The 25,483-nt window shown below is 45.1% G+C and overlaps 1 protein-coding gene across 1 annotated transcript in view; it reads left to right on the forward strand.

Annotated features, from left to right (window-relative positions):
• Positions 1–25,483, forward strand: part of EPHB1 (EPH receptor B1) — a 323,669-nt gene that overhangs the window by 285,761 nt on the left and 12,425 nt on the right. Inside the window, exon 16 of the mRNA XM_011373192.2 lies at positions 24,294–24,443. Within this exon, the coding sequence (XP_011371494.2) occupies positions 24,294–24,443 (150 nt within the window). The remainder of the gene's footprint in view (positions 1–24,293; positions 24,444–25,483) is intronic.

Genomic DNA, 25,483 nt, shown 5'->3' on the forward strand with positions numbered 1-25,483 from the left:
AACCTTCATCTCTCATTCTGTCTTAATTCTCTGCCATACTTTCCCCCAGGTCTTTCTTCTCCGTTTTAAATTGCTACGTCTAGCTTCAGGAGTATTTCCTTCCCACGAGGCTCCTGGAATAATGAACAGATAAAATTTGTTCCTTTGTGCTTTCTTGAGATTGAAATAAACCCACTAAACTAGGCAGGAGGTCAGAACTGCCTCTAACATTCCCATTCCTTAAGATAAATGAGCTGGGCTCTAACACCCGTGTGATATACACAACTTTCTTTTTGGCAGATATATTTCTGAATACTCTTATGGGTATTCAAATTAACATTTCCATGTGTCTTAGTTTACTCAGGCAGCTATAACAAAATATCAGAGACTAAGTGGCTTAAACAACAGGCATTTATTTCTCACAGTTCTGGAGGCTGGAAAGTCCAAGTTCAAGATGTTGGCAGATTTAGTTCCTGGTGAGAGTCCTCTTACTGGCTTGCAAATGGCAGCTTTCTCACTGTATCCTCACACGAGAAACTGAGAGAGAGAGAGAAAGAGAGAGATGGGGTTGGGGTCGGAGGGAGTGCAAGCTCTGGTCTCTTTTCCTCTTCCTATAAGGACACTAATCCATTATGGGGTTCCCACCCTCATGACCTCATCTAAACCTATTTATATCCTAAAGGCCCCACCTTCAAACATTATCACACTGGGGGTTAGGGTTTTGACATATAAATTTTGGGAGGACATGCACATTCAGTCTATAACACCATGCTTGTATTACAGACCAGTTTTCAATGTGTTTGACTTCATAGGTCACATCTGCTTATTACTGGTTCTGTCTCCCGTTACCAAGAGAAAAAGAAGGTGCACACATACCAGGAAAGGTACCACATCCTTGATTAACTCTTTGCATTTGGAGTTCACATACACATTCACGAACCTGATCTGTACCCTTTATCAGGTCATATTGGTGGACAGAGCCCTACTTGGATCCCATAAATCTTCTCTGGATGACAGTTTTCTGCTGGTTAAGTCCAAGCTGTTCCAGCATGGCTTGCTTTCTCTTCTGGTCAGTAGGAAGAGGCCCTATTCATTCTTTCTGTGAGCAAAATCTTCCCTTCTTAGTATTCTGCCAGGTTTCTTCTGCTAAAGTAGTGTCAACTTTGCCATCCTTCAGAGCCCCAGGCTGTCTCTGAAAATTCTCCAACCTTGCTCTATGCCTTCCCTCGGCCCTGCTCCCTGCAGGCCTCCCTGTTTTATCATGAACTGCACTCAGTCTTCAAGGCGCCTCTGATCTCCCTCAGCCCCTTCCCCTTTACTCTCCCCGCTGCTCCTTTCTCTCATCTCATGCTTCTGGGTCCTCCCACACCCTGTGTTTCTGCTGCTTCTGAAGCTCGCTTCCTTCTAAGCCTTCCCCGTCCTCCTGCTCCTTGTTTCCTCTTTTTTAATGTTTGCTGATGTTCTCTGCCCTGCTCTGTCCCCCTCTGTGAACCTCAAACAGAGCTGTTTCTTGGGTATCTGCCCCTCGTAGCAGGAGGCAGAAACCATCTTCTCAGGTCATTTGCTGGTTGCGCCCTTGTCCTTCCTTGATCTTGGTCCCTTCGCTAGCTCTTCCTAACATGCTATGCTGTCTGGACTACTCAAGGACAGCTCAGCTGTTCCACCTCCTCTAGAACCTTCCCCATCTGTGTCAGACTAATATCCTGCACTGCTCTCTGGGGGCACTGAGCATGAAGGGTATATACAAACTCCCTGTGGGACAAGGGACAGCCTCTCCCCAAGGGCAATTTCTGCAAATACCTGGCCCTATGGCTCATCCTGAACCTGTCAGTGGAAAGCAGGCTTGCCTCTCATGTGCTCTGCAGAGGCCTTGTCCCCCTGTGATGAATTTCAGTCATTCCAGGTCACCATGGAGGCCGGACCCTTGTCCCATCCTCCTCCATTATTCCTGTGAATTGTTGTCTCAGCTGCAGCCTCCATATTCACTGTGTTTCTGGAAGAGAGCGTCCATCAAAACAATGGTCATCCATGATAAAATCTGTAGGGCCTTTCCTTTCACAAAAAAATTTGACCATTATTATATGATATTATGCTGCCTGGTTGAGCTCTGCCTTCAGCAGTGTGGGCTGGGAAGGTGGCGGAAAAACCCTCTCTAGAACTCTGTTTTACTCTTGTGTGGCAAGATGATTCATTGAACATGGTAGGAAGAATGCAGGACTTGGATTCGAACTATGCTCTATAAATTTGGTCTTTGGTCTCCTCATCCTTACAATGGGATTTGTAAGAATTTTTAAGACCCCCACGTGATAAAGTAAAAATAACCCCTCAGTACAAGTCCTGCCCTGGTCACAGCTCATGTAGTCATTGTAGATGCTGCTGCGAGTGCTTTCCAGGTTCCGAATCTTCCCCGCAGCAAGTCACACTCAGGTGTACGTTTTCAAGGCTACCTGGCAAAAAAGATCCTGTAACTTTGCCTATTCCTAGCCACCCCAAAACAGAAAACCATAAAGCAGAAAGCCTCGAGAAGTCCAAGAAATGTTAAAATTCACAAAGGAAAGTTGAGAGCCTTAGTGATAGGATCACCATGGAAGAATTTTGAAGAAAACTTCTCAGGAAAAAGCAGGGGGAAAAGGCAATTGAGATTATTGTGTCCATTGAAACTGTAGTTCTCACACTTCCCTCTACATAGAACTTCCTGGAGAGCTTGTTAAAGCACATTTTTCTGGACCCCACCCCTAGAATTTCAGATCTGTGTCTGAGAGGTGGCCCAGAAATGTGCATTTCACACAGGTACCCAGATAATGCTGATACCGCTCACTAGTCCTGGACCACACTTGGAGAGCCACTGCATCGAAACTATTTTCGAGGGCATATATTTCCTTCGCAAACTTGTGTTGTAAGAAATGTCAGTTACCTTATTTTACAAAACTCAAAGTAAATCTGACACTGAGTCCCTATCCTATCAGGCTGGAAAAGAAAATGTATTTCCTGTCCCCAAACCTAGGGAAATATGAAGGTCCTAGGGCCACTCTTGGACACCATGCTCTGCATGAGCTGGAGCCCCTATGACTCTGGCCCACCGACACTTCTGTCTGAAGATGCAGGGAGGGCCCAAGACCTGGAGGCACATGCTGGTCTGGGGCTCTGTGGTGGGCACACCCTCAGTCTTGAGATTCTTCTATGCCATAGCATCAAAAACATACCAAGTAACACTCAGTCATTTTCATTGTCATGGTTCTCAGTGAGCTGGCTGCCCAGTAAACTGGAGTTGAACTCAGAGAGTGTCTCTTGCATTTGTTTAGCTCCCACCTTTTTTAAGTAAATAATCTTAGGGCAAGAAGATTGTTCAGGGCACTTTAGGGGGTCACCCGAGTCTGAGGTGGAGATTTCTTTTCTCTACAGGGAACTTGTTTGAGAGTCTTTCAAAGAGGGGGATCCACAGAGAAAATGGAAAGGGATTCAAAGCATCAGCCTCAGGGACCCTGCCCCTTCCTCAAGCCAGGCTTTGAATGTGACCTGAATGAGAGAAGTGGGTGCCACAAACAGTCTGAGACCCCCTTTGCTTTGGCACACTGCAGAAGTGTGGCAGACCGGCGTCATCGTTCCCTGAAACAGCAGGCGACAGAGGGCACTGCTGGGAGCACAGGCATCTCCCTGTCCGGGCTGTCCAGACTTACTGTCCCACCAGGGACCAGCAATGCTATGCGTAGTCCTTGTAGGGGACAAAATGGTTCAGGGGACTTTCGTGAACAAGAAGTCTCTATGAACTTTCTCTGAAGCCTGTGTTAAGTGGCTGCCATCAGTGATGCAGACATAGCACACATGTATGTGGTGCAGTAGACACATATAGATACACGAAGCATAGTCAGAGACACACAGAGAAATAAACACACACACCCAGGGTACCCAGAGACAGCCACGTGCAGACACAAAGCTTCTGAGTCAGTAGAGGGTAATGTGAGGCTTTTTCCTTTTATTACCACTGAGAAGTGAGTTCAGCTGCTGTACTACTCTGTTTTAGATTTTTTTGTGAGTTCTTAATAATGTACTTATACTTAAAAGGTACAAAGAAAACGGAAAATTATCTCAAAGATAATCCTTCCTGGAAGCCTTCTGGAAAAAAGACCCCTTGGTCTGCATTTTGCAGCTCCACTTTAAGAAGTTGCTGCTAAGTAGGGTTGATCCCTCTGCCTGACAGATTTCAGCTCAGGCCAGGACCTTTATTCTTCAGAATAAGAAAGGTTTGCTAGTTTTCCGTCTAGCGACCCCAGGTTCAGCTTTACTTCCCACAGTTCCTGGTGGTTTTTACATTTAAATCATACTTCTCTCTTTCTGATCTGTGGCTTTTCTCATGAGGCCATTTTCAAATTATGATTTCTCGCTCTTCTTTCAATCAGCGAGCTTGGGCAACAGGCTATCTCTTGGGTGGATGGGAGAGTGGAGAGGAATAAAGACAAGCAAGAGAAAGAGGAGGAGACCCCTTTAATTGCAGCCAGAATAAAACCGAGTCCTGGTCCCCAGGAAGTTCTTTTGTAGCATTAATTAAGTTGAGGGAGGAATAATTCAAATGCCACTCTAGCCCATGCTCTGCTATTCAAATCATTCTTCAGGCAGTTCTGCCTCCTTCCTCCCTATCTCTCCCTGGGCCATTTTGTCACCAGGTGCGTAGTGAGGGCTATCAGGCCTTGACTGAAATGCTCTTTTGAAAAAAACTCAGCATAATTCTTGTTAGTAAGGCCAGTGTATTATTAGCATGAGCGAGATCAGGATGGGATTTCAGAATCTGAGCCAGCTCCTACCCTAAGGACATGAGTAAGGAGCAAGTCAGGTTTCTCAGACGGCACATCTCTCTGCTGTAAGTCAGGTTTCTCAGACGGCACATCTCTCTGCACATCTCTCGGCCCACCCCTCCTACGTGATGATAGGCATGACGACAGGCACATAGGAAGGAGGACTTTGGCCTCCTAGGGGTGGGCCCATGTAATGCATCTACTAGCTATGCTCTCAGCCAGCGCATTTATTGAGCACCTATCTCTCCCTGGGCCATTATGTACCTATTATGTACAAAGCACAACAGCAGTTAACAAAACAGTTGGTTCCTGAGCTCCTTGCATTTCCTTCCTAGCAAAAAAGGTAGATATTCAACAACTAACCATTCAATTAACTATGTAATTACAGTTGTCAGGTGCTATGAAGAAGTGTGTATCAAGTATATATCGTAGGACTCTGAGGTAGGAACTTCTGGGCTGAAACCCAGGGGTGGAAATGAGTTAATTAGGGGAAGAGTATAGCCATTGTCTCATGGGAACCGTCCCAGAGCTGGACACAGATTCTACTTTCTCAGTGAAGACCAAATGTAAAGGAGAGGAGAGTGCCGGGAGAGCTTGTGCTCAAGCACAGACAGGGTGCTGGGAGACGTGGTAAATAGGGGTAAGTCAGCATTGAAATATAGGGACGGTGTGAGCAGCCCAAGTGGTCCCAGAGTAGCTTTGCTACGACCTGTGAATTCCAGGGCATAGGAGGAGAGGAAGAACTAGAAACAGAAGTCCAGATGCAAGTCCTCAGGGACTGGGGTGGTGGGGGTAGCCCTGTGAAGAAATGGTGGATTGAATGGTGAGGGCCTCTGGTTGAAAACACTCCTAGCAGAGGGTGACAAGCCAGATTTCACTTTCTCAACTGAGGTCCCAATAAGAGTTAGTCAAGAAGTCAATGAACTAATCAATCAAGGATCAATGATTTCATGTAAGAGGCAAGGATATCTGTGAGAGTAGGAAATTAAATTTTATATTTAATATGTCGATTAGTGGTAGTATCTATAAAACATTCACTACGGTACAGGTTTAGTTTTCTGACTGGGTGCTCGATAAATAAAAGTTTGGAACCATGAGCTGAGAATAGAGAAAGACCACTTCCAGTTGAGGTGAGAGAAGGGGAGGAAGTAGATTCTCAAATGAGTTAGATATGAACTGAGTGGTAAAACTGGGCACATAAAAGGTACTTAGCAATTGTATATGGGATGAATGGATGGGTGGATGTGTAAATGGATAAGGTTATGAGGGCTCAGAATCTGAGGGTTTTCCAAAAAGAAGTAATTGTCTCATCAGAATAAAAGAGACCACAGAATACCTGGTAGTTAACAGGCTTGTTTGGCCAGTGTTGGGAAGGGGGTGTGCAGGCCAACAGAATCATAGTGTGTTAGCCCTGGAGGGGCCCTGTTATCACTTAGATTGTGTTCCCCCTAAAGAAATGTTGAAGTCCTAACCCCCTGTACCTGTGAATGTGACCTTTTTTGGAAATAGGGTCCTTGCAGGCATAATCGAGTTAAGACGAGGTAAGACTGGATGAGGGTGGACCCTATAACCAATCATTAGTGTCCTTATAAGAAACAAGAAATTTAGACAGACAAACACAGGGAGAAAATGACCATGTGATAATGAAGGCACAGATTAGATTGATGGATCTACAAGCCAAGGAACATCAAGAATTACCTGCAAACACCAGAAACTAAAAGAAGTAAGGAAGGATTGCCCCTATCAATTTCAGAGAGAGAATGACCATACAAACTTCATTTCACACTTCCAGCCTCCGGAACTATGACACAATAAATTTCTGTTGCTTTAAGACACCAGTGACCCTAACAAACTCATGCGAATTCATGAGTCCATCCCCATCACTGGACAAATGTGCAATGAGTGTGTAGTCAGATTATAATGGATTTAGGGTGAGACACAATGTGGAGGGTCTTGGATGCACCGGAGCTTACCAAGGATTCAGGGAAACCTGACTGCATGAGATTTAAGAAAAGTTAAAACAAAACAAAACCCGCTTTAGAATCGTTGTTCATTGAGTTCACTGGGGTTGCAGTGCATCTCTGCAGGAGCATTGCCTTCCAAGAGCTATGACTACAAGAGGTTAAATAAAGGGACTGCTCACGTTCTGAAGGCCCTGACCAGCCTTGAGATTCTGGGAGTCTTTGCAAATCTCCCTCTAGTTATGTACATTGTTAGAGAAGTTGGTAGTGGGGGCGGTGGTGCTCGTCCCATGTCCCCAGCTTAATAGCACCTCCAGGACCTAATAGGGCTTGACCTCGGAGCCCTCCATGGGGCAGAGCCTTCTCACAAAAAAAGGCCTGTGGGTCTACAGAATCTCTAGAAGACAAGGTGTTTATCCAAAAAAAAAAAAAGGAAACCAGGCCCTTCAATCCAGCTCTCCCAGAGCACACAGAAGCAAGAGTGATTTTCTAAAGACCCCAGAAGCTTAAAACCAGCACTATCAAGGCTGAGCATATTACACTTCCTCTGGGAGAGCTGAATTCAAAAATCTGAAGACAGCCAAGGAACTCTCATCCAGTACAGTGTACAGATCCAGAAGTAAAATAAAAAAGGGAGTGTAAAGAAGAGAGAGAGCACAGTGAGGGAGGAAGGGAAAGACCAGGAGGATGGCTGATCAAAGGCCACTCTGCTCACGCTCACTCTGCAAGATACTCTAGCTGCAGGGGGAATACGTGAGAAGGATTTTAGAGGCGAAGATTTTATTTTAATCTTCCCACAAAAGCATTCCAGTAAACCCTTTCCCTGTGAGAAAGCGAGAGAGTAGGAAACAGGAAAAGAAGATGCTCAGTGAAAAGATCCACATAGACTTCTGCTAATATTGCTCACTTAGAGAGTACATGCCATCTGGGTGTTTGATAAAAAAGGAAAAAACGGCAAAAAGGAAAGTTCAAAGCCATGGTTCGGCTTGTGAGTTGCAAGCTGCTCGCCTCTCCTTATGGCTAGCTCTTTCTTTTGTTGGAGAAGGATATTTTATTTTTCTTGGTCAGCAATGACTATTTTTTCAAAGTGACCTGTCAGGTCTTCATTCTTTTATTCTCCTGCGGCCAAAGAGCTGAGTGGTGGTGGTGGTGGGCTGCGGGGGAGGGGGCGGGGGGGGGGGGGGGGGTGGGGGGGGGGGGGGGGGGGGGAGGAGTGACCCAAATGACAAGAACAACACTGACCTTTGTTCATTAATCATCTAAGAATTTCCTATTAAAATGCAAAGCCACAGCCCAGTTGTGCCAAGGGCTCACCCAACAGCTTCACATCTTGCTACTCCGTGCCAGATGGGACAAGGAGACCTCCTTTTGTCCACACACTTACCATCTATTAGATGTATATTTTCTGGGCTCATACCCTAGGCCTCTGGCCCATAACTAAGCCAGGATTGGTCATGGGGCCCTGACTTTAGGCTCCATCACTTTTGAGAAGTTTTCCTTTGGATAGAAATTTGTCCTACTCGAAGGAGCATAGAGGATGGCAGAAAATCCAGGAGACTTCACCCCAAATTGCCAAGCAAGGCGAGTTTATGTGTTTTAATGTAACATTACCAATAAAATGTATGAAATGACTTTGTAGTTGGTTAGTCTTCTGTGATAAATTAGAAGGGCAAAGGTTTGACCAGGAAAGATGGGGAGGTAGATAGGAGGGAGGCTGATCCCTTAATATCACTTTAAGATAGCTTACGGTCCTCGTAAATTACTTTTTCCCATTGTACATGTTATGGTTCTGTTATCCAAAATAATGATTAGTATTCTACAACAGTTCCCAGTATTAGAAAATTATTTTAGTAAGTAAATAAGACACCATCGTTTAAAACTCGCTACTCAATTTTTTGGTTTGTTTATTTGTACAGACTTTTAATACCCATTACCTTACAAGTGGTCATTATCATCAATAACAAACACACTAAACTCATCCTTTCCTTGCTTTAGTTTTCAATGTTTTTACCACATTTTAAATTGTGTAACATAACTCGGTCCAATAGCTCTAATGACAGATTCAATACACAGGACTTCACAGTAGGTAATTCTGAAGGCGGTTCCCTCAGCAGTTATAAGGACAGGCTGAATTTTGAGGCAGAAAAAACATAGTTTGAATACTAGCCCTGCCAATTATTAACTTGGGGTAAGTTACTTTACCTCTCTGAGGCTCTGTTCCATTATCTATTGAATGGGAATAATAGATTGTACTTGATCTATATCGCATGATTATTATAAAGATCAAAAGAAAAATACTGTCTTGAAAGTGCTTTAGTAAACTTCTAAAGTCCTGTAAAAATGTAAGAAAATAAAAGCTGATGAACTAGAATAAATTATTCTGGCTCTTAAAACATTTTACCTGATTTTGAGGGAAAATCTGTTCTAACAATATATTACGTGCTAAATATGACTAGTAATGAGTGAGACCAGTTCTTTTTAGTTAACAATGCAAGTAGTAGGATCCTAATATAAAATCAAAATAATATAATGTAAAGAGCACAAACTTGGATGGCAATGAGACCAAATTCTAAACACTGTCTCTGCGATTGACACAATTTGAAACTGGATGAGGTATTTACTTCAGGATCCTCAGTTTCTAATATCTAAAATGGGGATAAAATCTCTTACTATGATTGTGAGAATTGGATGATACTAAATATGTGAACGCCCAGCAGAGAAGTTGTCACCCCGTGGACGCTTGATAAACATCCGTTTGCTGTCTCAGGTGCCTTGTAAGAATGAGAATGGAGCTATATAGCCTGTTCTGTGGCAGAGCCTGTTTCTTCAATGCAAACTCACTAGTGATTGGTCAGTGGGGGAATGATGCCAGTATAATGTGGAAATCCTGTGGTTCTCATATGATCTTTCCTAGGGTATTTATGTTTTGAAGCAATCAGGGTCACGCTTTCTTACAATTAAAGAGAAAGCCTTAGCATAATGAGAAGACCTTAAGAAAAAAGTTGAACATGTACAGGAGAGCCTTTCTTTAGTGCAAGTAATGGCTGGTTTAGTGTTCTCCAAAATGACTATATTTTCTACCCTGTTATCTGAGAGTAAAAATGAGGAAACTACGAACACATTTTTCATCATGTTAAATTTTATTTTATTTTTTAACAAGGAAGATTTACTCTGAATCAGATTATTAATTTTGATGAAACAGATCTCTATGAGATGTGGCTGTCCTCAGGACCTGCAGAGTCTAAACTGCGGACTATCTGATACACTGGTACAAATGCAGCTTGTAACTTATCTGTGCTCCTATTTTTATTAGGATTGTCGTGTTTTTGTTAAATTTTGAACAGTCTCCAAATGTAATTTCCCCCATAGTCTCTGTTATTTAATTATGCAATTTTGTAGAATATGAGCCTTTTTGAAATACGTGTATGACATTATAGCAGAAATGCCTCTATTAGGTTATCAGAGTCCATTCAGTTACCTTCAGGAAGCATACACTCCATTTAGGCATACTAAATAGTTAAACCATTAGTAGTCCTAACCATCTGAGACAGGGAAAACTTTTAGGGTTTTCAATAAGATCAAATTAAAACAATCATGTTAGAACATATATGAGAAGTAAAGGAAAGAAAAAATGTGGGTTTGCCCTTTGTATACAAGTCTCCAGAATGTCTCTCTATCCGTGTGGCCAGTGCTCCTCTCCATGTCCTAGAGTTAATAAGACTTGGGTCAGGGGCACCGCTTGGCTGTGATGGGGAAACCTAGCTTGACTCCAGACTGCCACCCTGCCCCAACCACAGCCTCGCCTCTCTTATCTATCGTAGATATTGAGCTTTCTCCAAGGTTTCCTTTCAAACGAGGATTTTGCCACTACAAGTACAGTATTTGAAAAGTACAGGCCATCAGAGGTGATGACAGTAGGTCATTTTATATGGTTAATATTTCAGTCCCCAACCATACTCTACAGACTAATATTGGTCTTTAAAGAATATTCTAGGGAATTTTTATTACATTGTAGGAGCTCCAAAGCTAGGGCATTGTTTATATTATATCTTATTTTCTGTCTGCATTTGAAGTCACGATAGAAATGTCTTGGGAATCTCCTCAATGGCTTCTATGTAAGAAAAGCTTCAGAAGGGAATGCTGTCATTTGCTTGGAGAACTCCTTTAGATATCTAATCAACTGAAGAGGGGATTTTTAAGAACCTTTTTCATTTAGATAAAATTTAAAAGAAAATGGATATGATTTTTAATTTTGTTGAAACCGTTCTCTATTGGAAGTGGATTCCTTCCAGGATCTGCAGTCCAGGATCAGGTATTACATTTAGTTGTCATGTCTCTTTAGTCTCCTTCAATCTGGAGCATTTCCACTGTCTTTCTTCTTTGTCTTTTATGACATTGACATTTTTTAAGAATACAGTCACCTTTTTTCATTAATAAAACATTCCTCCTTCGGGGGGTTTTCTGGCATTCCTCATAATCAGATTCAGGTTCTGCATTCTTGGCCATAATCCTCCATGAGTGATTGTATCCCTCGTACAGTATCATCTCTTAGGACACATGATGTCCATCTGCCCTTCATTGATGTTGTTAATTTTGATCACCTGTTCAAGGTTTTGTCCAACTTCTCCAATGTATAGTTATATACAATATATATTACATATTTTTTTTTCTCTTATAATGTATAAAACAATCTGTGGGGAGATAGGCCATGTAATACCCTGCTTTTCATCAAAAGTCCCCCCACCTCTAGTTTTAGCATTCATTGATGATTCTTGTCTGAACCAGTCTGTATTATGACGGCTGCAAAATGATGTTTTCCAGCTCCGGCCACTATGTCAACACTTGTCCCTGACAAAGGGCTATTTTGGATGGTAGTTCCATAACCCAATCAAATGTTTCTTTGCTCTGCCTGGAAACTCGACCTAATAACATTCTGAAGATCACATTCTCTTTGATTATTGCCTGGGATGTTTCAGAATAATCTTTGGATAAAAACAGTAAGATTCTCATCTGCTCCCAGGTTGCCATTCCCTGTTTTAGGCTATGGCTTTTTAGGTCTGGTCTTATTCTATCACTATTCACTCCGCCCACACCTTTGTGATTTACTTGAGGAGAGGGGAGAGCAGGATGAGGGGGAAGCAGACAAGCTTCTCTCAGCCCCACAGATATGCTGGCTTTTTAATTCCTGCTCCTCTTCCTTCATGCCTGCTTGGCTCCAGAGCTAGGATGCCCTGCCTTCCACCTGTCCTAATCTCACCCGTCCTTTGCCACAGGCAGTAAAATGCAGCCCCGGAGAGCCCAGAAAGGTTAAAGCCCAAAATGTTCCTATAGGAGGTAGAAACTCCAGGAGCAACAAAGCCAGATATCAAGGCTTCTGCTTACCATGTGCGGAGGCCACAGATGTTGGAAATTTCCCAGGGTTTCTCTTGACTTGTGGATGAGGATTATTTCTGGAGCTTTTTGGGTTCCTGGGGAACAGTAAATATGAGTTCCCAGGCCTTGGGAAGCCATGGCTCTGGTAGAAATGGGAGCTGTTTTAGAGAGCTTATAGTTCGCCAGCCCAAGATGAAATGGGTTCTGAATCCTCTGAAAAGATGGCGTCTTTGGACTTCAGTAGAAGATGTTGCCATGACTCTCACAATTCCAAAAATCCTGAAACACAGATCCCACCATTCTAGGCAGTTTCGAGGCTGTGGCACAAATAGGAAGGCCCCTACTTCAGTGAGTGGGACTGGTGATACCAGCCGCTAAGAGTCACAGAGAAAGCTCAAGTTCAGGGTTGGAGGAGCAGAAACTGAGGGTCTCCTCTTCCCACTGTAAAGAACCTGGTTGCCTTTGGGACACCCATACGATGATCTATCCCTGGATTCCAGTGGGCCCAAAAGGAACAGGCAGAGAGGTAAAGACTAGGGGTCTAGACCCACCAGGTCGTGGGAAAGTTAGGCCTGAGAACGTGGGAATAACTCCAGGAGTTAGTGTTCTAAGAAATGAGAAAACATAGTGTAAATCCTAAGGTAGATCAGAAAATAGATCAGTCATCAGGGAAAGGTCAAGATGCAAGCAGCATTGACTAAAATCTAAATCAAGCTGTGTCTCCAAGCACACCCTAAGCAAGGGCTCCATCGTGCAGGACTAGGGAGGTCAACAAAATTCGAGGCCAAAAGAATGAATTTGGTAACAACCACAAGCAGCTCGGCCCATGTTCCAGCCTTCACTGTGCCCTCGACACTGTTCTTACCTCTGTACTGGTTCACATCAGTGCCCTCCTCCAGACTGCTCAGATGCTCTTCAAAGCCTCTTCCGCCCTCCTCATGTTCTCTCCCAGCAGCTGGCTTGGCTACCTCTTTCATCACAGCATCCCTGAGCTTTCAATGTTCTGCTCAGTAGCTGTTCGTGGAGTGAATAAGAAATTAATGAATGAATGACAAACATACCCCTGGAGATCTAAGACACCAAGTAAGTGAACGGTCATTGTAGAGTAGAACCCGTGTACCCAGGGAACAACATGGCTGTCCCAATGCAGCTGAGTTCTCCTCGGCAGGAGGAAGAGACCCTCATTTTCTGCTCTTCCAACCCTGGACTTGACCCTTTCCTTGCATCTCTTAGTGACTGTTATCTCCAGCCCTGCTCATCAGACTATGGCCATCGTGACCCTCATTCACTCCCCCGATATCTAGGGGAGGACTGATTCAGAGTCCTCAGAGAGAGGGAGTTCATTGGTCCAACATGGAAGGTCAGCCCATTTGAAAAAAAGAGACTTAAAGAAGTTTCTTGACTGCCATTTTTGAAAATGTTATTATGGTTTTATTTATAAAAGCAATGCTTAAAAATAACAAAATATAAAAGTATGTTTAAAGTAAAAAACGAAGCAGTCTCCCCTCTTCTCAATTCCCAGAAATCACTGTCATTACTAGTTCAGTGTGTTTCTGTCCCAATTTCATTGTGTATATATTTCTTTTTATATCATTTTTATGGTCTCCAAAATGGTCTCAGACTATGCTTACATATCTGTTCATAGACTTGTTCTGTTACTTAATTATGTATCACGAATACAACTTTTTCCTTCTTAGTACCTTACTTTATGCCTTTGGAGACCTTTTGCTGCTGCCTTATATGTTTCTCAGACTCTTTCTCAGGCATCCATCGTATGAATGAACTGTAGAAACTATTTAATAAGCTCTTTTGGGACAGCCATCTATGTGGCTTCTGATATATTATTTCAAATCAGTGCTTCTGTGCACGCTTGTATAGATATTTCTGTAAAATAAATTTGAGAGAAATTGCTGGGTGAAAGAATTTGCACATCTAAATTTTTTAATAATTTCAAACTTAAAGGAAAGTTGCGAGAGTAAGAATGATACAAACGATATCCATCTAATCTTTGCCCAGATGCTTCACCTATTGTTAACATTTTACCCCATTTCTTTATTATTTGCCTGCTCTCCACCCCGCAAATATTTCTTTCTAAACTCTTAGAAGATATGGTGCATACATCTTGGCTGTCTATTCTCATATGCCCCAAATACTCAATGTATATTTTCATATTTCCAAAGAATAGGGATATTCTCTTACGTAACTATAATATAGTTATCAACTTCAGTAATTTAACATGGATAAAATACTTTATCTAATCTTCTGTCTATGTTCTAATTTTGTTAATCGACCCCAAAATGTCCTGTTTAGCACTTTTTCTTTCTAGTACAGGACCTCGTCTAGGATCAGATACTGCATTTTGTCATCGTGTCGATTTAGTGTCTTTTAATCTGGAACATTTTCACAGCCATTTTTTTTTTTTATGATATTGATATTTTTTAAGAATACTGCCTTCCCCATTTTTTTTTTAATAGAACCTTCTTCATTTGGGATTTGTCCAATCTTTCCTCATGATTAGACCCAGGTTATGCTTTAGACGTTACATAAGTGAAGGTGTGTTCTTCTCAGGGTATCACATCTGGAAGTACATGAGGTTTGTCTGCCCCTCATGGTGATGTTAAGAATTGCATATTTTAAATTTTGGTTTGTTTTCCAAAATCTTTTGCCAGTGTATACACCTGCCATAGTTTGTGAGGTTTTCCCGTGTCCTCGTCACCCCCTCACACAGGGTACCATCACTCTTCTTAACTTACTCCCAGTCTGTACACTGTGCTTGTCAATGCTTTATTTTAAAAAGAAAGCAATGGATTTTTTCTCATTTCACTTTGGGGCACACCTTAATATTCTTATCTCACAGCAAGTGTTCTCCAAACATCCAAAATGTGATATAGTCATATGGTCTTTTGTACCCCAAAACTCACTGGAACTCGGACTGTCTTGGGTGATGACGGCACAGGTAGGATGGGACCCCTGCCTGAGAGTTCGGGGCGCCAGGCTCTGTGAAAATAAAACAGAAGCCAAGCTGATATTTTTCCTTTGGGAGAAAAGAGATGCCATCTGCCCTCCATATGCAAAGATACACTTCTCCATTTACCTTTCCTTTTACTCACTATGAGGAAAAAGCAACACAGAATTTGAAATGGAAGGACCCGGTTTCAAGTGCCCCCTTTACCTTTTATAAGATGTGGACCCATGGCCCCTCTCCTCTCCACCCCAGCTCCCAGTGTCTGTAAAATACTCCTCAGAATACCTGGTTCATGTAACTGATGGGGAAGGTACACAGGAAGGAGCTGGCCCTCCGGGTGGTCTTTGGGGCTGGCTCTGCCCCTCCCTGGACATCCCTCACTGCCACCAGAGGCAGACAGGTGCCCAGAGAACAGGGCTCATGCTGGGTGGCAGGCGGAGCACCCTCGCTCGCACATCTCACGCTCTGCCAGCATTAGCTAACAGCTCCTCATCCGCCCCTCTGAGATAATTAGGCATTATTATCCCTATTGGCAGGTGGAGACGGTAGGACAGAGTGGTTAAGTGACTTGGTTCTAACTGCCGGGATTGTTTGAAGGAGAAGCCGTGCCAAGAAGGGAGTGCAGTTCAGGAGGCCAGAAGAGCTTGAGCTATTTAATGTGACTGATTATTTTTAAACAGCTGTTGGAGAGTGGGGGCAGGAAGAGGGGATAGAGGTGTAGCTAGTGGACATTGGTAAGGCACCAAAAATACACTGTGAATAGGGAGTATACCTACTATCCCTATTAAAATGGGTTGCCATGGACGGTCTCTCAGACACATCACATAAAGAGGAGGAGGAAAAAAATGTGAAGGCCATAGTCGATTCAGTGAGGACAATGGAAAAAACCCCATAGGCTTCCCACAGAGCTGAACAGAGGTCTCCAAGATGGCTGTGCAGAGGCCAGCCTCCATCTGGTGACAGAATCCACCTGACCTGGCAGGCCCACCTCTCACTGCTCACTGTTGGGAGCCCCTGCTAGAAACATTGCTGTGGAAGGTACAGCCCTATCTAAGAGCCCCAGGAAACCCAAGTTTCCTCCCATATGTGGATACTTGAGGGGGCATGAGAGACAGACATGTGGGGCAAAGGTGAGAGGGCCATCATGACCTATTTACAGAGACAGGAACTATAGAGACACAGGGACAAGAGGAAGAGCCAGGGGTCACTGGCTGAAGAGGGAGAGGAGAACTGTGGTCCCTTGGTGTCGGCCTGGGGGTGGGGGTGGACGGCAATGAAGCAGTGGGGATGTGAGCTCCACGAACAAGCACAATTCCTGCTATGTTTAGAGAAGCAATGGATACATCTTGGACATGGCCCAGGAATGGAAGGGTAGATAGCAGGGTGACCTTCTAGCCTCCTCCTCAACCCTGCCCATCCTCTGTTCCCTGGTCCTAGCTTCACACCTTGTCATCCAAAGGCCCTGTAGGCTCACCTTCCCACCACCACCCCTGGGGAGGAATTTTTGTTTTGGCAGCAGAGCAGACACACCCTTGCCACCAGGTCCTTGATGGGTACTGGCTCTTTTTATAGGTTACCAGCAGACCACCATCTGGGCCAGTGAAGTGCAGAGGCTCTAAAGCCCATTAGGCCAGTGCATCCCACCGTCTCCAGGAGCAGACCTCTCAGGAGGGCTGATAGTAAGGCCCAGGCTTTGGGGATTGCACAGGGAGAGGCCAAGCCTGTGCCACCACTGAGCTTCTTCACACTGGGATTTCCCTGGACAGTGCCCTCCTCGAGGCAGAAATGGTCCCGTCCCGTTTCCCTCCACTCACCCTGGCCTGGTACCCGCTGCCTCCTTGTTGAATGAATGAAGGCTATCAGTGAATTATTTAGCCCTTGTCTCTCCGCCCTTTCTTTTTAATTATAAACTCAAGAAGTGCTATGTGATAAAATAATAATAATAATTAATAATAATACCCACATCTCAGCCATCAGGGGCTATTTTGAGGGTGAGTAAGAAAAGACGGCCGTTTTCCCTGACAGTGTAGTACAGAGAAACAACGTCTGCTTGATTGAACAGGGTTTTTGTTTTGTTTTTTTTTTTTTTTTCCTCAGCTGGTAAACGTCGCCAAGTGGCCTTTCTGTTTTTCACACATGAAACACACACTATCATCCGCATATTTTTAGTTAATTTATGTCCAAATAGGCCTTTCTCTAGCTGCTGGAAAATGATGTTTGGGTTGCAATTACCTTTCCCAGCATCTCACAGAAGGGTTTCAATGCTCACAAATCTCAGGGGAGAGGCAGCAAGGACCCCACCAACTGTAAATCTCTCCATTTGTAGTTATTCAAATCACATATTTTATTACTAGTACGAAATACATTGTGTCATTCATTTTAGAGGAGCAGCTAATGCTTCAAGAAAAGCTTTGAAAAACATTCTATTTAGAAACAATTTTGTCTGCAGCCAATGCAGTGTGTCTTTTGGGGTTGTCTTTTCTCCCAGCCTTTTTCTCTGTTCTGTGTGCCATTTGCATGACAAATAAGACCATCCTCTCCAAAAGCTCACCTGTTCCTGCAGCCTGTTTCCCACCTAACGTTCTAATTCTCTGTATGTTGCATCATAATCCTTAGCATGGTAATAAATTACAGTGTCACTATCAAGATTGTGGCTTCTGGATAGAAATAAGCAGCAGGACCAGATGAACTCTCTTAGAAGATGGAGAGACTGTTTTCATGCAAATTCCCAGCATCCTGGGGAACTAGGAACAGCCTCTTTATTATATAGACTCAGTTGCAATTCAGCAACCATTTCCACTGGCTGTTAGAAGCTGGTAACATTCGGAGATAGATAACCTTTTAGGCAGAAACTTTTTTTTCCTTCTTGGCTGATATGGGTCTTATCTGGAAAAATCACTTTGCTGATCAGGTTGGGGGAAATGGGTCAGTGTACTTTTCAGAGTGCTTTAAACTGAGACATTCTAAAAAACCTTCTTAACACTTAGAGCCACGTTAGACTTCTCGGTCTAGGGCAGTAGACAGTGACTGGGGAACAGGAGGAGGGTGTGTCCCATGGATGCACCCTGAGGGCAGGGCCATCTGTTTCTGAACTGTCTACAAAGGGCGAAGCAGAGCCCCTATCACAGGCAGATGCCTCACCAAGGCTGGTCAACTGCACAGCCAGGACGGTCATTGATCCAAGAGGAGAATCCAACTGTCCCTCCAGAAGGACGCTTGCTATGCAATGTAATCTTCAATTCACCTTCTATTTCCCTTGGGCCACAGATACACTAATGAAAACTCTGATGAAGCCAGCTCACTGCCTTTTCCCCGCATCATTTTAAGATCTTTTGAGGTTTAGTGCAGAGTTGGCAAACACTTGTCATCTATACCACCACCCATTTCCTCACTGGGCAGATAGCGCTCATCAGTCACAGCTCTCTTTCTTGCGGAGTCTCAGAATCCTTCCTTACCCAGCCACTAACAATCACCATAGTTGGTATCCAAGATGAGACTTCACTCAGTTCACAGCTTATACGAGGTTGATCTATGCCAGTGGTTCTCAACGTGTGAGAACCACACTGGGAATCTGTGAGAAATGTAAATTCTCAAACCCTATTCCAGAACTAGTAGATTCAGAAGTCTGGTTTATGGCCCTCCGATGTGTGTTTTAACAAGCCTTCCGGGAGAGTCTAATGCACACTCGAACTAGAAAACCACTGCTTCTGGCCAGTGGTCGTGACTAATGACTGCATATTAGAATTACCTGAAGCATGTTAAAACCTACCAATGCTTGAGCACCACTCCCGGAGATTCTGAATAAATTAACTTCCCCGATGTGATTCCAATGGGTAGCCAAGCTTGAGAACCACCAGGCTGGGCTTTCTGGATTTGCCCAGAAGAGAGTATTGCCTTCAACTACATAGGCCTAGAGTGGCCACCTGCATCTGGGACATGGCTCGTAGTTGTGAGGGTGGATTCTCTCTCAGGCATCTGTGCCTCTCCAGAGAGTAGGGGTAGCAATCATGGCTCCAGCAGCATCACAGAGCAGCCTTCCAACTGTCGTTCTCATTACCACATCAGCGGTAGTTCCGTGGAGCTGCCCCTTGCATCCTCCCCCGACAGCACTCACCTTGCTAGGCAAAGAGCAGTCCTTCAAGGTGTAGATCAACCTAGGTCTGATCAATAGCACTGAGGAAATATTACAGAGGCCCTCGTGGTTTATTAACCTAAATCCCACTCCTGAATCCCACTGCCCCCTAATAGTAGTTCACGGTGGATCTGCCACCTGGGAATGTAATGACCGTATTTTTAAAACTAGTGCCTGATAAAATTGTAAATATTCAATGTATTAGTTTCTTGTGGCTGCTGTAACAAAGTGCCACAAACTGAGTGGCTTTACACAGCGGGAGTTTATTCTCTCACAGTTCTGGAGGCTAGAAGTCCAAAGTCATGGTGTTGCCTGGGTGATGCTCCTTCCTAAGCCTCTCAGGAAGAATCCGTTCCACGCCTCTCTCCCAGTTGCTGGTGGTTGTTGTCAGTCCTTGGAGTTCCTTGGCTTGTAGATGCATCATTCCAACCTCTGCCTCTATCTTCACGTGTTATCTATACTATGTGTCTCTTTGTCCTCAGATAGCCTTCTCATTTGGACACCAGCCCTTGGGCTTAGGGCCCACCCTAATCCAGTATGATCTCATTTCAGTTGGTTACATCTTCAAACACCAAAATTTCAAATAAGGTCATGTTCATTGGTACAAAAGGTCAGAACCTGAACACATCTGTTTTGGGGGACACAATCCAACACAAATTCTTATTCAATAGTAACATTAATACATTGGTTGGTTTACATACATATCATGTTACATCTTCACAAAAACCCCAATGTTTTATATATTTTAAACCTATTAGAGAATGGGCATTATGAAATTTAGAACCATTGCATGATGCTCTCAGAAATAAACATCACTTCAAAAGGATTCCTCATGCAGCATGATTCCAATATTTGAAGTCCATGACCACCTTCCTCAGTATTCATGGGTGTCAGGACTCATGTTATATCCCTACTAAGACTTCATCTCACACAAGATGGCAGCGAAAAGTACTTTAGCAACACACAGATGTACAGAAACATTACCCTTATGGGCAGCTGTAGACTTTGGCCTGGAAAACTCCACAACTGGGTAGGCTTGTCTATGTAATCTTACTGTGGCAAGATAGTGAGCTGGCTGGGTGGCACTGGGGACATCTTCCTTCTTGAGAATGGGGCCAAGTCTCATCACAGCCACATCCCTAGCAGACTGCTGGGCAGAGTAGGTGCTGCAACGATGCTTGTTGTGGGCTGTCTGAGGCTGAGAGACTAAACTGCCTCTCCATAGAACTTCCACCTGTTGTCATCACACCTGCTGGGAGATGTGGGTGCGGATTATCAGCAGGAGACCTTGAAGATGGCTGCATGAGAATTAATCTGCTGCCAGATATATTATCTTCGTTTACCAAATTAGACATACACACACACAGACAGACACACAATCTTTATAATTTGTCTTATACCTAAGGCATAATTATTCTGAAGCAGTGGATTTCAAACTTTCGAAGAGTTTCTCAGCAGCACAACCATTCAACGCCAAGCTGTATGTGGAAGGACAGTGCTGAAGTCATTTGGAGCTCAGAGCCCTGATGGCGATGAGATGCCTACCCCTCCTCTCACCTTCTCCCTCCCCATGCCCCAGTAGTGACCTCTCTCCTGCAGCTCTGGGGAAACCTGGTCCCTGCAGAATGCAGACTATGCAGTGCCCTCAGCATCCTAGGGAAAACAAGTCATCTGGTGCTTGGAGAAACCTTGTACAGAGTATAAAATACTCAGCCCCCCTTTGCTCACATGGATGCAGATTCCTTCCCAGTGAGCCTCATTTGTTCCTAACCCCTCTCCCCAAGGGTTCTTCTTCATCCAACAGAGCAAGCCACCTGCTATGCCCCTTCCTCATACCTGCACAGGTGAGAGCCAGGGACTCTTGGAGTACTTTGCAGTCATATGAATGTGTTGGCCTCAGGCCTTCCGGTCCAGACATCTCCTCCATCAGGAGGGCTCACCTTGCCAGCAGAAATCCTGCTTGCTGCAATACCATCCCACTTCCTTTACTTCTAAGTACCCCACCCCCCTCATGGGGCTGGTCACCATCCTCTAAATAAATAGAAATCTTTTCCCATAATTGAAGACAAGTTAAATCCTCATCACCATACTATCCTCTGAGCATCAGAAGGTGACACTGATGATGTGATGTTTAAAAGCTAGGAGGAAGGTTTAAAACTCCCAGGAAGGAACCCACCCATCCCTGTGCTCCCCTGATTCTGGCCTTCTTTTCATTCTGCCTCAGAGGTCAGCATCCCCTGCTCTCTTGGCTGAGTGGAAGGGCTGGTCATGACAAGCTGTCACCTGCCTGTCCAGGGCGGCTCTTCTTGAAGTCTCTGCCACCTGCTGGGTGGGGGAAATGGCAGTGACAGGCCAAACTCCGTGTTCAGTGAGGCCCAGCAGCGCAAGGTGGCAGGAGGGCTAAGGAGCCTCGCCAGCGGGCCTGGCACGGCCACTTTACATGCAAGAGGGAGCAGCTCAACAGCTGTCACCGGCAGCCCCTGGGGTCAGCTCCAGACTTGGCAGAGAGGACGCCTTCAGACTCTCAAATTGCCTTTTTGAAATTCAGAAGAACCACAGTTTCGTCCCCCTCCGCCTCTCTCTGACACAAACATACACACACAGGGTAAGCTCTAGGTCTTTTAATTCACAGACCTACACAGCTGGCCCAGTTTTTTCTCTTTCTTTCACTCTCTGACACACATATTGATAACTTCTCATTCACGCCGAGTCTCGTTCTCTCTGTCTCTCTCTGTCTCTCTCAGACTCTCTCAGTCTCTGTCTCTCTCCCCCTCATGCACGCGCACGCGCGCACACACACACACACACATACACACACACACGCACACGCACACACACACGTCCCACTAATTAACTCCCGCTCTCTCCTACCTCACTTAACCCAGGTATGATGAGAGAGAAGAAACCCCTCTCCTCCTCTCCTCTGGGTCAGACCCTCTCCAGGTGTGCTAACACCCCCTCCGCTAATGGTGACATACAACATGGGGCCCCTGAGCTATTGGACCCTGGCCTCCAGGTGTTTGACAACTCCTGGTTCACTGGGTGTATTTTCTACCTTTTTCCCCACCCATGGGTACCATGTAGATAAAAACAGTAAATTTATTCCTGTTCTAGGGGGTGGTGAGAAGAGTGTCCTGTTGCTCAGCCGCTCAAGCCTGCCCTCCGGGCATTTGTCACATTGCTGGTTGCTGGCATTTGAGCTAAGGACGTCTTCCACCACAGAAGCCTGCCATCATCCTCAAGGGAAATCAGGACTGGCTTCCTTGCAGAAAGCTGCATGTGTGCCTGGGGAGGTCCAGTGGATCGATAGCCTTTCTAACTCCCAGGCCATGGGTAGGAGACCAGATAAAAAAATACTTTGCAGTTTGCTCCTTTCTCTCTCACTTGTGCTTAGATTAACCACTTATATATTTTTAAGGTATTTTTGCTAAAGTCCAACATATATCTCTGGTGATTTGAACAGATTGTGAGAATCAGCCGAGGCACGAGGCCGATGAGAAGGGAATCAGGGAGCTGCAGGTTTCATGCATTATGGAGGCAGAGTTCAGGTATCACAGAAGGGCCATGGAAGGGTGATCCTGGTATTTGCGTGAAGAATTGAAAATAAAGAGGCTGCTTCTTCTAGAGGATGATGTGTTTTGGAGGGCAGCCTTGGTGAGCCCCCACTTTACCCCTATAAGTGTCATCGGTGTCCTACAGCGTAAACCCTGCCCTCTGCTCACCTCCCTTCACTTTCCTCAGAATCCATGCTTTAGCCATCCTAGATTACTGGCCGTTTCCACCATGTCTCTCACCCCCAGCATCTGCACCTGCTCTTCCGCCTGGACTTGCCTCCTCTCATCAGTTCGAGTAATTTCTACCCATCTTCTGGGACTGAGCATAGTGAGATGAGAGTTAACACATAGATAACGCTCACCCTCTATGCCAGGCCCTATCCCAAGCATTATGTATGTGGATAGTAACCCACTTAATCCTCACAATCTGACCATTTAGGTGCGATCATTAGCCCCATTTTGCCGATGAGAAACTGAGGCACAGAGAGGAACACCTTTCCCACCCCCTTCCTGTGTTAGGGAGTCTCCTCTGGTTCTCAGAACACCCTATATGCCCCTTGGCCTCACCCTCATCACTTTCCATCTTGTCAACAAGCTATTTTAAGTTTCTGTTTTCTTGTCTGCCTCCCCACTCCCTGTGCAGCCTGAGGGCAGGGCCCTGGGATGTCTCATCTCTGGACACCAGCTCCTCAGAAAGGGCCTGGAACAAAGTAGTATCATTCATTGCTTATTCGTTGACAGGATGAATGAATGCATGGGTATCATCACTTACGTTAACAAAATAGGCCAAGGTCTGGCAGACAAGCTGAAGGCAAGTTGGAAATTTCAGGGTGAGGTTGCAGGGCAAGAAAAAGAAGAAACAAACTCCAAAGCGGCCCTTAGAAAAGTGTATCTCCAGCCTCTGGATGTTGACCTTCACAGCCAAGATCTACAGAGACCTCAGCCCAGGGCTCTTGGCAGGCTGCAGAGCAAGGAAATTTTACCCGCTCCCAGAGATGGAGCACAAGGAAAATGGGACAGAGGGGCAGTGCAGTGTGCCCTCATAGTAGGAGGTCCCCAAGGAAGAATTGCTCATCATTTTCTTCCTTTTTTGTTTGTTTTGCTTCCTCCTGACCCAAATGTTGTGACTTACAATGCTATGGAATGATAGCCACACTTGCAACACGAAGCACATGTAGCCAGTCTCGTACAGTATGAATTTCATGTTGTAGTGCGTTTAGGACACTTAACTCTCTCCTCCCATCCAACAGTGACATTAGAATCGGTATGTAGGGAATTGGGGTGGGGGGACGGGCAAGTGAAGCTACCAGCTGTCACTTCATGAGCGGTGTGCCCACATATAGAGACCAGCACAGGCCACACAGATCCTTCCTGAGCAACTTAAGGACTGTAATGGCAGCCTGCCTGTGCGGCATGGACTACCCTGACTGTCCTAATTCACGAGACGTGGGAGCAGGGGAGTAGAAAGACGTGCGTGCCGTCTTTCACCTGCCTTCCACTAGAAACCTGACAGTGGGCTGACCAGTCTCCTTCTTCCAGGGAGGGAAGATCCCCGTGAGATGGACGGCTCCAGAGGCCATCGCCTACCGCAAGTTCACGTCTGCCAGTGACGTCTGGAGCTACGGGATTGTCATGTGGGAAGTCATGTCATTTGGAGAAAGACCCTACTGGGATATGTCCAACCAAGATGTGAGTGTCAGCAGCACCTGGCTGCCACAAGTCCCCATCCAAGGAATCCCACAGGCAGTGGCATCCTAAGCTCTCCTAACTGTCCTCAGCTCAGGGCCTTATAACCTGAACTTGAGGTGTCAAGGACAGGGGATCTAGGGACCCCATTGGCTCCAATGTTTGAAGCAAGCAAAGAGCCCAGCATGGAGATGTGACAATCCCAATGACTTCAAACGCTATAAAGGGGCACAGGCCAACTCAGGAGATAGTGGGCTGGTCCTAAATGGCTGTGGACCATGAACAGATCAGGCCTGAAATAAAGCAGGAAGTTCTACCCTGCTTCAAAGCCTGTGTGCTCTCCTTCACTGTGCATGACAGAGGGGAAGCGGCGCTGGTCCAAGGGCACCTTCCAGGCCTGCTCGGCCTCTGGACTCTCACCTCTCAGCATGAAAAGAAGGAATCATAGGGGCCCTTCCTTCCTGAGAATCCACTCTTCTAGGAGCCCGTGTCACCTGTTAGTTAAGGAGGAACCGAGCAAGCTTCCCAAAGCTGGTCAGATTCAGACAGGCTATGGGAGTGAGACTCTGTCTGAATGAAGGTTACCAGCACCCCTTTAGGCTTCCCTCAAGGAACATGGGCGGAAAGGAAAGAGGAGGGTCATCTGAAATGCCTCAAGTAGAGGCATTTTGGGGGAGTTCCAGATGGAACTTTTGCTTTAGGGTGGAAGATTTTTCAGCATGATTTGCTTTGATAAGGCCCCAATCCAAAGTCATATCTGGATTTCCACACCACCTTGGACCCTGGGCTGTTCCCCAGAACCACTCTTCCTTTGTATTTTGAACACACACGCTCCCCTTGGAGCTGAGAGGGTTACTGTTTGCACAGCCTTCATACCTCTGTTCTCTGCTTGCTCTCCCCATCACCTTGGGGGCATTTATTATTTTTCCCAAATAATACAAGCAAAAAGAAGCAGGGCTGTCCTCAATCCAGATCTCTAGACTGGGCAACCAGCCCCACCATAAGCACCTCCATGTTTGAGTGGGCTCTGAGACACTAGTGAA

The sequence above is a fragment of the Pteropus vampyrus genome, unplaced genomic scaffold, assembly GCF_000151845.1.
Source record: "Pteropus vampyrus isolate Shadow unplaced genomic scaffold, Pvam_2.0 Scaffold220, whole genome shotgun sequence".
In the NCBI taxonomy this organism is placed as follows: domain Eukaryota; kingdom Metazoa; phylum Chordata; class Mammalia; order Chiroptera; family Pteropodidae; genus Pteropus; species Pteropus vampyrus.